At 40.9% G+C, this 14,245-nt stretch overlaps 1 protein-coding gene across 1 annotated transcript in view; it reads right to left on the bottom strand.

The window, feature by feature from the left end:
• iftap (intraflagellar transport associated protein) overlaps window positions 1-14,245 on the bottom strand; it is a 44,382-nt gene that overhangs the window by 25,001 nt on the left and 5,136 nt on the right. The window contains exon 2 of the mRNA XM_063001622.1: window positions 1,046-1,212. Within this exon, the coding sequence (XP_062857692.1) occupies window positions 1,046-1,105 (60 nt within the window). The 5' untranslated portion in view covers window positions 1,106-1,212. The remainder of the gene's footprint in view (window positions 1-1,045; window positions 1,213-14,245) is intronic.

The raw sequence follows: 14,245 nt of genomic DNA, 5'->3' as shown, positions 1-14,245 counted from the left end.
AGTAACATGAACATAAACACTGAGCAGAAGCAGTCAGCATCAGTGTAGATTTTAAACGTAGGTAGAAAACAGTTCATTACAAGCACTAACTAAACATGCTAGAGATAGATGCTAGAGAGATGCAGTCTGTGCATTAAATCTCTTTCTGATAACCTTAGTGTTGTTATTATAAAAGCATTAACAGAGTTTTATCGTATTACTGGAGCATAATGCAAAATATTTTTGTTAAAAATAGTTAAGCATGCCATTTGACTTTATACTGACACTAACCAGCTTCACCTCTGTGTAATAGTTCATTACTAAAATAACAGAAATACATAAACATTTTGCTGTTCTGATTAAAATCTCTGAATATGGCTGTAAACAGAGCATGTGCACTAAGTTAAGGCATTTCAAGTAAAATTTTTTATTCGACCTCAGGATCAGCTGTTAGAAATGAATTTAAAAGACATTTTTAATCTACAGCATTTATCAAACATTGATTTACATGTCGGTAGAATTTTAAACAGTTAAACCATGTTACAGTTTATTGCAGCATAATAATAGCTTTATTAGCTTTTTTTTTTTTGACTGCATGTGAAAGCAGTGTTTGTACCTTTGCACCTTATATAACACTGGGTTCTGTTCTGTATGCTCGGTAATAATAAATGTGTATATTGATACTTTATTGATACAGTATACTGCTTTTACTCCATATTTGTATATAGCGGTGTCCCTGTGTATCCCTCCCTTACTGTTCTCTTTTCTATACTGTATGGTTGTGCAATATGTGTAGAGTTCTGTGTTTTGCTGCTGTAACGAAACAATTTCACTCAGGATTAATAAAGTTCTATCTATCCATCCATCCATCCATCCATGTACTGTTCTGACTATGACACTACAGAAAACAGTTTCCGGCTCAACCAATCAGTACTTGCTTGTTGCACACCTCTGTAGATTTGCATGATGCATAGTATTTTTTATTTATTTATTTAGACTTTACACAGTAATCCACCCCCACAAGCCACCCCCAGTGCAGTGAATCAAAGTAAAGTAAGATACTTACCTCTTCCAAATCTTTAGTAAGCACATGCTGTTCTCTGGGTTGTGATGGTCTCCAGTCCATTGCATTCACCTCTCTGTTCGAGAACTCTCTGTCTCTTTTTCCCTTTAGATAAAAAACTGCGTAGTTTTTTTCATTTGGAACTTTTATATGTCCAGCAGTAGCATCTCCTTTAAAATAAAAAAGCAGATGATGTACTGTTGCACCAAAAACTCTGGTCTGGTCTCAATCCAAGTCATCACAATGGAGGTGCCATGTCCCATATAAAAGCACAAAATCTAAGGCATCTGTATTCAAGACAGACCTGTGTAGTTAAACAAACTATTTAAGAAAACAATTCACAGTAATACAAATGGTTTACAAAATGGAAGAAAGCTGTAACCACTTTCTTTAGAAGAGAAACTGGACAAAAATATTTACATTTTTTATAACTTTAAGAAAAACATGGTGTATTTTTAACTATAAAATTCTATTCAATAAATTCATTTAAAAAAATCACATTACATCTAGGCTATATAGGTTTTTGTGCACTGGTGTGCCCTGTGGAAGGACACTATACTAACTTAGGCACTAACCTGTAGTCAGGTGTGTAAACGTGGAAAGAAACTGCTCATACGACTGTTCTGAGGAGTAACAGAACTGCTTAAAAGCCAAAGTCATGCACTGATCATAATTTATTTATTTATTAAGATTTTAATGTCATGTTTTTACATGTTACATTCAGGACAGGACAGGTAGTTACTCGTTACACAAGAATAATCAATTTAAGTCTTTAATGTCAAACAGTCATGGACAATTTTGTATAACCAATTCACCTCACTTGCATGTCTTTGGACTGGAAACCAGAGCTTCCAGAGAAAAATTACTCGGGGAGAACATGCAAACTCCAGACAGAAAGGACCCAGAACGCTCCACCTGGGAATCGAACCCAGGACCTTCTTGCTGTGATGCGACAGTGCTTCCCACTAAGCCACCGTGCCACCCCGCACTGATCATAACAAACATCATCCGAGTTACTCTGTAAGTCTGGTCTCCTGCCAAATCTGGAAAGAATTGAAAAAGAAAACTAAACTAAGATCTTACAGCCTCATTTATCCTCACTAAGTTCAAAGCACTGTCCAATAAACCAAACCAGAGACAATAAAGATGAAAGGAAGATGATGCGGGTACAAAGAGAATAAAAAAGTAAGACTGATGATTATAGAGTAAGAGTTAGATTGCTCCACTTGTTCAGTCACTTAATCACACAGTAATATACATTCCAGCCCCATTAGCTCTGATTATCGGCATAAACTTCAGTTCAATTCTAATCATTTAGAAGGGGGGATCATCACAGTGACATTAAAGAGTAATGAAGGGCCTCGAAAAAAGATCATCGAAACGTCTAAGCTGCCACCGTGTCATTTGTCAAACTCTTGCTGCAGAGGAGTTATCATCCACCAGCATGCCATTGCGTGGGACAGAAACAGGTGGTACACTACAGTCTAATTACCTTGTGCTATCATTTAATAAGTACAGTGCCATGCATGGCCTCAGGCTTGAGCTGAACTGTTTCACTTCCCACTCATTTAACGTTCGCCTGGTTATGCTAAACAACTGCAACACAGGAGTGGCAAAACATCAAAAACCTGTCACATTACTGAATACATTTTTATTACACAACACACACTATATGGCATGTGGACGCCTCTCCTAATAAATACGTTCAAGATTTTAAGGAGAAAACATGTTTCTGGTTGATTAGAGAAATGTTGTTGGTGCTCAGGTGGCGTGGCAGTGTAATTTATCTGCTTGTCATTACAGTTGTCTACAGTTTGGTTTGTTTGTATGTGCTTTTACTGCCTTGTTTACACAAAAGTTACCTATTTTTCCCATAAGAAATAATGTAAATAGAATTAATCCGTGCCAGACCCCCCACACCACCCCCTTACCTAACCTTTCTAATGTCTTAAATGGTCTTTTTTCTTAAAAATACAAGTAAATTTTCCCTTAAATTATAGAATAGACATTACTGTAATAAACAACAATACACAGTAGTACTGTACTGTACGTGTGATGTACCATACACCATAATAAATTTCCTTCTTTTTTTATAAAATGTATCTACCAGAAACAACAATAACGCTTATATTTCTCTATTATTTCCTTCTTTATTTCGACAGCGTTGTATTTCGTAGGTGTAATTTCACGAAAGAATATATATATATATATATATATATATATATATATATATATATTGTATATACAGTGTGTATATATATATATATACACACACACAGGTGCTGGTCATATAATTAGAATATCATGAAAAAGTTGATTTATTTCAGTAATTCCATTCAAAAAGTGAAACTTGTATATTATATTCATTCATTACACACAGACTGATATATTTCAAATGTTTATTTCTTTTAATGTTGATGATTATAACTGACAACTAATGAAAACCCCAAATTCAGTATCTCAGAAAATTTGAATATTACTTAAGACCAATACAAAAAAAGGATTTTTAGAAATGTTGGCCAACTGAAAAGTATGAACATGAAAAGTATGAGCATGTACCGCACTCAATACTTAGTTGGGGCTCCTTTTGCCTGGATTACTGCAGCAATGCGGCGTGGCATGGAGTCCATCAGTCTGTGGCACTGCTCAGGTGTTATGAGAGCCCAGGTTGCTCTGATAGTGGCCTTCAGCTCTTCTGAATTTTTGGGTCTGGCGTATCGCATCTTCCTCTTCACAATACCCCATAGATTTTCTATGGGGTTAAGGTCAGGCGAGTTTGCTGGCCAATTAAGTACAGGGATACCATGGTCCTTAAACCAGGTACTGGTAGCTTTGGCACTGTGTGCAGGTGCCAAGTCCTGTTGGAAAATGAAATCTGCATCTCCATAAAGTTGGTCAGCAGCAGGAAGCATGAAGTGCTCTAAAACTTCCTGGTAGATGGCTGCGTTGACCTTGGACCTCAGAAAACACAGTGGACCAACACCAGCAGATGACATGGCACTCCAAACCATCACTGACTGTGGAAACTTTACACTGGAACTTAAGCAACGTGAATTCTGTGCCTCTCCTCTCTTCCTCCAGACTCTGGGACCTTGATTTCCAAAGGTAATGCAAAATTTACTTTCATCAGAGAACATAACTTTGGACCACTCAGCAGTCCTTTTTGTCTTTAGCCCAGGCGAGACGCTTCTGACGCTGTCTCTTGTTCAAGAGTGGCTTGATACAAGGAATGCGACAGCTGAAACCCATGTCTTGCATACGTCTGTGCATGGTGGTTCTTGAAGCACTGACTCCAGCTGCAGTTCACTCTTTGTGAATCTCCCCCACATTTTTGAATGGGTTTTGTTTCACAATCCTCTCCAGGATGCGGTTATCCCTATTGCTTGTACACTTTTTTTCTACCACATCTTTTCCTTCCCTTCGCCTCTCTATTAATGTGCTTGGACACAGAGCTCTGTGAACAGCCAGCCTCTTTAGCAATGACCTTTTGTGTCTTGCCCTCCTTGTGCAAGGTGTCAATGGTCGTCTTTTGGACAGCTGTCAAGTCAGCAGTCTTCCCCATGATTGTGTAGCCTACAGAACTAGACTGAGAGACCATTTAAAGGCCTTTGCAGGTGTTTTGAGTTAATTAGCTGATTAGAGTGTGGCACCAGGTGTCTTCAATATTGTACCTTGTCACAATATTCTAATTTTCTGAGATACTGAATTTGGGGTTTTCATTAGTTATAATCATCAACATTAAAAGAAATAAACATTTGAAATATATCAGTCTGTGTGTAATGAATTAATATAATATACAAGTTTCACTTTTTGAATGGAATTACTGAAATAAATCAACTTTTTCATGATATTCTAATTTTATGACCAGCACCTGTGTGTATGTGTATGTGTGTGTGTGTGTGTGTGTGTGTGTACATACATACTGTGTATATATATATACAGTGTATCACAAAAGTGAGTACACCCCTCACATTTCTGCAAATATTTCATTATATCTTTTCATGGGACAACACTATAGACATGAAACTTGGATATAACTTAGAGTAGTCAGTGTACAACTTGTATAGCAGTGTAGATTTACTGTCTTCTGAAAATAACTCAACACACAGCCATTAATGTCTAAATAGCTGGCAACATAAGTGAGTACACCCCACAGTGAACATGTCCAAATTGTGCCCAAATGTGTCGTTGTCCCTCCCTGGTGTCATGTGTCAAGGTCCCAGGTGTAAATGGGAAGCAGGGCTGTTAATTTGGTGTTTTGGGTACAATTCTCTCATACTGGCCACTGGATATTCAACATGGCACCTCATGGCAAAGAACTCTCTGAGGATGTGAGAAATAGAATTGTTGCTCTCCACAAAGATGGCCTGGGCTATAAGAAGATTGCTAACACCCTGAAACTGAGCTACAGCATGGTGGCCAAGGTCATACAGCGGTTTTCCAGGACAGGTTCCACTCGGAACAGGCTTCGCCAGGGTCGACCAAAGAAGTTGAGTCCACGTGTTCGGCGTCATATCCAGAGGTTGGCTTTAAAAAATAGACACGAGTGCTGCCAGCATTGCTGCAGAGGTTGAAGACGTCAGCCTGTCAGTGCTCAGACCATACGCCGCACACTGCATCAACTCGGTCTGCATGGTCGTCATCCCAGAAGGAAGCTGACGCACAAGAAAGCCCGCAAACAGTTTGCTGAAGACAAGCAGTCCAAGAACATGGATTACTGGAATGCCCTGTGGTCTGACGACACCAAGATAAACTTGTTTGGCTCAGATGGTGTCCAGCATGTGTGGCGGCGCCCTGGTGAGAAGTACCAAGACAACTGTATCTTGCCTACAGTCAAGCATGGTGGTGGTAGCATCATGGTCTTGGGCTGCATGAGTGTTGCTGGCACTGGGGAGCTGCAGTTCATTGAGGGAAACATGAATTCCAGCATGTACTGTGACATTCTGAAACAGAGCATGATCCCCTCCCTTCGAAAACTGGGCCTCATGGCAGTTTCCCAACAGGATAACGACCCCAAACACAACCTCCAAGATGACAACTGCCTTGCTGAGGAAGCTGAAGGTAAAGGTGATGGACTAAACCCAATTGAGCACCTGTGGCGCATCCTCAAGTGGAAGGTGGAGGAGTTCAAGGTGTCTAACATCCACCAGCTCCGTGATGTCATCATGGAGGAGTGGAAGAGGATTCCAGTAGCAACCTGTGCAGCTCTGGTGAATTCCATGCCCAGGAGGGTTAAGGCAGTGCTGGATAATAATGGTGGTCACACAAAATATTGACACTTTGGGCACAATTTGGACATGTTCACTGTGGGGTGTACTCACTTATGTTGCCAGCTATTTAGACATTAATGGCTGTGTGTTGAGTTATTTTCAGAAGACAGTAAATCTACACTGCTATACAAGCTGTACACTGACTACTCTAAGTTATATCCAAGTTTCATGTCTATAGTGTTGTCCCATGAAAAGATATAATGAAATATTTGCAGAAATGTGAGGGGTGTACTCACTTTTGTGATACACTGTGTATATACAGTGTATCACAAAAGTGAGTACACCCCTCACATTTCTGCAGACATTTAAGTATATCTTTTCATGGGACAACACTGACAAAATGACACTTTGACACAATGAAAAGTAGTCTGTGTGCAGCTTATATAACAGTGTAAATTTATTCTTCCCTCAAAATAACTCAATATACAGCCATTAATGTCTAAACCACCGGCAACAAAAGTGAGTACACCCCTAAGAGACTACACCCCTAAATGTCCAAATTGAGCACTGCTTGTCATTTTCCCTCCAAAATGTCATGTGATTTGTTAGTGTTACTAGGTCTCAGGTGTGCATAGGGAGCAGGTGTGTTCAATTTAGTAGTACAGCTCTCACACTCTCTCATACTGGTCACTGAAAGTTCCAACATGGCACCTCATGGCAAAGAACTCTCTGAGGATCTTAAAAGACGAATTGTTGCGCTACATGAAGATGGCCAAGGCAACAAGAAGATTGCCAACACCCTGAAACTGAGCTGCAGCACAGTGGCCAAGATCATCCAGCGTTTTAAAAGAGCAGGGTCCACTCAGAACAGACCTCGCGTTGGTCGTCCAAAGAAGCTGAGTGCACGTGCTCAGCGTCACATCCAACTGCTGTCTTTGAAAGATAGGCGCAGGAGTGCTGTCAGCATTGCTGCAGAGATTGAAAAGGTGCGGGGTCAGCCTATCAGTGCTCAGACCATACGCCGCACACTACATCAAATTGGTCTGCATGGCTGTCACCCCAGAAGGAAGCCTCTTCTGAAGTCTCTACACAAGAAAGCCCGCAAACAGTTTGCTGAAGACATGTCAACAAAGGACATGGATTACTGGAACCATGTCCTATGGTCTGATGAGACCAAGATTAATTTGTTTGGTTCAGATGGTCTCAAGCATGTGTGGCGGCAATCAGGTGAGGAGTACAAAGATAAGTGTGTCATGCCTACAGTCAAGCATGGTGGTGGGAATGCCATGGTCTGGGGCTTCATGAGTGCAGCAGGTGTTGGGGAGTTACATTTCATTGAGGGACACATGAACTCCAATATGTACTGTGAAATACTGAAGCAGAGCATGATCCCCTCCCTCTGGAAACTGGGTCGCAGGGCAGTGTTCCAGCATGATAATGACCCCAAACACACCTCTAAGACGACCACTGCTTTATTGAAGAGGCTGAGGGTAAAGGTGATGGACTGGCCAAGCATGTCTTCAGACCTAAACCCAATAGAACATCTTTGGGGCATCCTCAAGCGGAAGGTGGAGGAGCGCAAAGTCTCGAATATCCGCCAGCTCCGTGATGTTGTCATGGAGGAGTGGAAAAGCATTCCAGTGGCAACCTGTGAAGCTCTGGTAAACTCCATGCCCAGGAGAGTTAAGGCAGTTCTGGGAAATAATGGTGGCCACACAAAATATTGACACTTCAGGAACTTTCACTAAGGGGTGTACTCACTTTTGTTGCCGGTGTTTTAGACCTTAATGGCTGTATATTGAGTTATTTTGAGGGAAGAATAAATTTACACTGTTATATAAGCTGCACACAGACTACTTTTCATTGTGTCAAAGTGTCATTTTGTCAGTGTTGTCCCATGAAAAGATATACTTCAATATCTGCAGAAATGTGAGGGGTGTACTCACTTTTGTGATACACTGTATATATATATACAGTGTATCACAAAAGTGAGTACACCCCTCACATTTCTGCAAATATTTCATTATATCTTTTCATGGGACAACACTATAGACATGAAACTTGGATATGACTTAGAGTAGTCAGTGTACAGCTTGTATAGCAGTGTAGATTTACTGTCTTCTGAAAATAACTCAACACACAGCCATTAATGTCTAAATAGCTGGCAACATAAGTGAGTACACCCCACAGTGAACATGTCCAAATTGTGCCCAAATGTGTCGTTGTCCCTCCCTGGTGTTATGTGTCAAGGTCCCAGGTGTAAATGGGGAGCAGGGCTGTTAAATTTGGTGTTTTGGGTACAATTCTCTCATACTGGCCACTGGATATTCAACATGGCACCTCATGGCAAAGAACTCTCTGAGGATGTGAGAAATAGAATTGTTGCTCTCCACAAAGATGGCCTGGGCTATAAGAAGATTGCTAACACCCTGAAACTGAGCTACAGCATGGTGGCCAAGGTCATACAGCGGTTTTCCAGGACAGGTTCCACTCGGAACAGGCTTCGCCAGGGTCGACCAAAGAAGTTGAGTCCACGTGTTCGGCGTCATATCCAGAGGTTGGCTTTAAAAAATAGACACATGAGTGCTGCCAGCATTGCTGCAGAGGTTGAAGACGTGGGAGGTCAGCCTGTCAGTGCTCAGACCATACGCCGCACACTGCATCAACTCGGTCTGCATGGTCGTCATCCCAGAAGGAAGCTGACGCACAAGAAAGCCAGCAAACAGTTGGCTGAAAACAAGCAGTCCAAGAACATGGATTACTGGAATGCCCTGTGGTCTGACGAGACCAAGATAAACTTGTTTGGCTCAGATGGTGTCCAGCATGTGTGGCGGCGCCCTGGTGAGAAGTACCAAGACAACTGTATCTTGCCTACAGTCAAGCATGGTGGTGGTAGCATCATGGTCTTGGGCTGCATGAGTGTTGCTGGCACTGGGGAGCTGCAGTTCATTGAGGGAAACATGAATTCCAACATGTACTGTGACATTCTGAAACAGAGCATGATCCCCTCCCTTCGAAAACTGGGCCTCATGGCAGTTTTCCAACAGGATAACGACCCCAAACACAACCTCCAAGATTACAACTGCCTTGCTGAGGAAGCTGAAGGTAAAGGTGATGGACTAAACCCAATTGAGCACCTGTGGCGCATCCTCAAGTGGAAGGTGGAGGAGTTCAAGGTGTCTAACATCCACCAGCTCCGTGATGTCATCATGGAGGAGTGGAAGAGGATTCCAGTAGCAACCTGTGCAGCTCTGGTGAATTCCATGCCCAGGAGGGTTAAGGCAGTGCTAATAATGGTGGTCACACAAAATATTGACACTTTGGGCACAATTTGGACATGTTCACTGTGGGGTGTACTCACTTATGTTGCCAGCTATTTAGACATTAATGGCTGTGTGTTGAGTTATTTTCAGAAGACAGTAAATCTACACTGCTATACAAGTTGTACACTGACTACTCTAAGTTATATCCAAGTTTCATGTCTATAGTGTTGTCCCATGAAAAGATATAATAAAATATTTGCAGAAATGTGAGGGGTGTACTCACTTTTGTGATACACTGTATATATATATATATATATATATATATATATATATATATATATATATATATATATATATATATATACTGTATATACACACACATACATATACAGTATATACACACATACTGGTGCTGGTCATAAAATTAGAATATCATGACAAAGTTGATTTATTTCAGTAATTCCATTCAAAAAGTGAAACTTGTATATTATATTCATTCATTACACACAGACTGATATATTTCAAATGTTTATTTCTTTTAATGTTGATGATTATAACTGACAACTAATGAAAACCCCAAATTCAGTATCTCAGAAAATTTGAATATTACTTAAGACCAATACAAAAAAAGGATTTTTAGAAATGTTGGCCAACTGAAAAGTATGAACATGAAAAGTATGAGCATGTACAGCACTCAATACTTAGTTGGGTCTCCTTTTGCCTGGATTACTGCAGCAATGCGGCGTGGCATGGAGTCCATTAATCTGTGGCACTGCTCAGGTGTTATGAGAGCCCAGGTTGCTCTGATAGTGCCTTCAGCTCTTCTGAATTGTTGGGTCTGGCGTATCGCATCTTCCTCTTCACAATACCCCATAGATTTTCTATGGGGTTAAGGTCAGGCGAGTTTGCTGGCCAATTGAGAACATGGATACCATGGTCCTTAAACCAGGTACTGGTAGCTTTGGCACTGTGTGCAGGTGCCAAGTCCTGTTGGAAAATGAAATCTGCATTTCCATAAAGTTGGTCAGCAGCAGGAAGCATGACTTTACATCTACAAGGTGGACCAACTAGGAGTGTCTAATAGAGTGGACAGTAAGTGGACATGGTATTTAAAAACTCCAACAGCACTGCTGTGTCTGATCCACTCATACCATCACAACACACACTAACACACCACCACCATGTCAGTGTCACTGCAGTGCTGAGAATGTTCCTCCACCTAAATAATACCTACTCTGTGGTGGTCCTGTGGGCGTACTGACCATTGAAGAACAGGGTGAAAGCAGGCTAAAAAAAGTGTGTAGAGAAACAGAAACTACAGTCAGTAATTGTAGAACTACAAAGTGCTTCTATATGGTAAGTGGAGCTGATAAAATGGACAGTGAGAGTAGAAACAAAAAGGTGGTTTTAATGTTATGGCTGATCAGGGTATGTAAAGCATTCAGTCAGGTGCTTAATGGAGAGGGGTGTGAGACAAATCCCACATAAAGAGGTAGTTCCCCTTCTTATCAATTGTGAGTGTGTTAGTCGTGTGTGGCCAATGCAGCATCTGATGCATATTAATTGGTCTTTGCACCTTTCTAGCTGTATTTTTGGTTGAGTGTTTACACTGGGGAATATTTTACAGCTTATTCCTTTTGTGGTTGTTCTATTCCATCTGCCACATGCTCTTGATGTAGGTAGTTATTAAAGGTTTAATATTTGTTGGTAGGAATCTGTTGCATGTAGGTCTGCTTTTTTTAGACATCTATGTTCCAAAGAAAGTTCATGAGCTTCCACATAAAGGTTCTGTATGAGAAGCTTCCCAGTTCTGTAAGCTCCCATTGTCAATCTGATGCCTAGATGGTGTATGGTGTTTAACAATCCAAGTAGGATCCTCTAGCCATAATCTAGCTTTGAATGCTTTGTAGTTCTATAGATGGAGATGAGTGGGAGGAACTTCTTGTCCCACTTGATGCTGGCCAGGAATTTTAATACATTCAGTGTTCTTCAGTGTTCATGGATAAAAGTTAGTTTTGGGTGCAATGTTAGGTCCAATAATTTGCTCATTTTGTGGATTTTGATGGGACTCATTTAGGCGAAGTTTTGCCTCGAGAAGGATGATTCTTCTTTGGTGTCAATGCATGCCTGCTGTTTTGCTTTTGGAAAATGTAAAACCATTGGTAACTGGCCATCAATGGATTCTATTGTTTGATTCTATAAGTTGAAGTTTGTGTTCTATGATAGGATGTGTTTTCCTCTGTACACAATGCATAGGTCATCTACATGTGAGCCGCTAAATGTACCTGGCTTTCTATGTGTGATTGAGAGGATGCTTCCCATCTCCTGTGTGTGGATATTTGAATAAATATTTAATAATTTACATTTACGGCATTTAGCAGACGCCTTTATCCAAAGTGACTTACAGTACAGTTACAGTATACAGTCTGAGCAATTGAGGGTTAAGGGCCTTGCTCAAGGGCCCAACAGCAGCAACCTGGCAGTGGTGGGGCTTGAACCAGCAACCTTCTGATTACTAGTCCTGTACCCTAACCACTAGGCTATGGCTTGCCCTTGACATAATAATTCTAACCCTTAAGTATCTGTTTGCTATGTAGGCAACTATGAAGATTGGTTGGCGACCCCTGAGACAGCCTGGTGTAAATTGTCAGGTTGCCATACCTCCAGGTCATGTCAAATGTCTTTTCTAAGTCAAAGCAGACTATTAAAGCATGTTCCTTTCTGGAGAGGATGCTGTAGATAAAAACTTTTAATCTCATCAAGTTGTCTATTGTGTTTCTTTCTTTTCAGAAGCCACTTTGGGCTTCATTTATTATGTGATCATTTTCTAATTGCCATACGTTTGTTTGTTTATTAGGGTTTTAACGTCAAGTTTTTACACTTTGGTTACATTCATGACAGGAACGGTAGTTACTCATTACACTAGGTTCTTCAGTTCACAAGGTTATATCAAACACAGTCATCCACAATTTCTGTATCTCCAATTCACCTCACTTGCATGTTTTTGGACTGTGCGACGAAACCGGAGCACCCGGAGGAAACCCACACAGACACGGGGAGAACATGCAAACTCCACACAGAAAGGACCTTCTTGCTGTGAGGCGACAGTGCTACCCACTGAGCCACCGTGCCGCCCCCAATTGTCATACTAGCCGATTATTGATCATTTACTCTATTGTTTTGCACAGACAACTTGTGAGTGCTATGGGCCTGCAGTTGTGTGAGTCATTATGATCTTTCCCCAATTTGGGGATGCATTTGGCACTTTCACCTGAGTTCCATATTTGGTTGAAGGTGCTTAAGAGTAGATCTACTGAATCTGCCCAATTTTACTGCCCAAAAGAAAAAAAGTCACAGAGCCGCGGAACTCCAGCGGTTATACACTAGGGATACAGGGGTGACATTAAAAAAAACTAAACAGGTGTAATTGGCGTTCAATTGACTCTTAGCCAGCACATTTTAGGGATCTCATAAAAGATAAAGCCTAGGGCTCGTCCTGACCAGCCGTTTGATTGGAGTGGGCATCTTTAACCTCCTGTCTGTGTGAAGTAAGAGCCGAAGTACTGTGTTGAGTTCTGACAGCCGCAGCTTGCCATTTTCCTCAAGTACCAGGAGCTCTTCTCCCACAGACACAAGTTGGGCAAACGGGAAACAATTTGATCACACCTCTATTGTGGTCCTTTCTCTAGTAGTTGGCAATCAGGGACTCTTTTGACAAAATGTGATGGTAGTCTATTGTTCTACATGACCTGAGCACTGTTTATTTGTCAAGCAGTGTTATTTATCAATGTGTCTTTTTGTGGTAGATTTTTTCTCACCTTTCTGAGATTTTTAAATGCAGATCTGAAGAATAAATGTGGAGTAAAAACCCAGATAGTAGCTGTTAACTCACAGCAAGTTTATGTCTCCAGGTTATGCAAAATCAGACCAAATTAAATAGAAGTGTGGTAAGGCATGACAGGAATGGTTCAGGGGTGATGACGATGGCAGTGCTAACTTAGTTGTGAAGCTACTGGAATAGTAATCAGAAGGTTGCTAGCATGCTTTTCGTTCACAACTGTAAGTCGCTTTGGATTAAAGCATATGCTAAATGCCATAAATGTAATGCAGAGCACCTGCAGCTCGTTTTATCAGTCCATGGTTATGCTTTTATTGCCCCATTATGTGTGCTAATAGGGAGGTAAGCAAGCAGTAAAAAGAAAGAGAGCTGAAACAGTCTGAAGTTTACTACTTAGCATCTGTTTAAGTTAAAATATGGTAAAAGCACACATCAGAAAGTCTTACAACCATTGTTTCCCAGGCTTGTACTTCAGCTCAAAGTCCTCGGAACTGACCACACAGGCAGGATATTGACATGATTAAAGATAGCTTGTGTCATATATGGCATTTAGTTAGTCAGACATCACAGTTCCACAGCACAAATAATTAGAGCACTGGATGAGGTTGGTAAATGTGAAAATATACACCGATCAGCCATAACATTAAAACCACCTCTTTGTTTCTACACTCACTGTCCATTTTATTAGCTCCACTTACCATATAGAAGCACTTTGTAGTTCTACAATTACTGACTGTATCTGTTTGCCCCCTTTCATGCTGTTCTTCAATGGTCAGGACTCTCCCAGGACCACTACAGAGCAGGTATTATTTGGTGGTGGGTCATTCTCAGCACTGCAGTGACATGGTGGTGGTGTGTTAGTGTGTGTTGTGCTGGTATGAGTGAATCAGAC

This window comes from Trichomycterus rosablanca, chromosome 1, assembly GCF_030014385.1.
Source record: "Trichomycterus rosablanca isolate fTriRos1 chromosome 1, fTriRos1.hap1, whole genome shotgun sequence".
NCBI lineage: Eukaryota > Metazoa > Chordata > Actinopteri > Siluriformes > Trichomycteridae > Trichomycterus > Trichomycterus rosablanca.
Note: the sequence above shows the minus strand (reverse complement) of the source record. Positions and strands in the feature narration are given on the sequence as shown.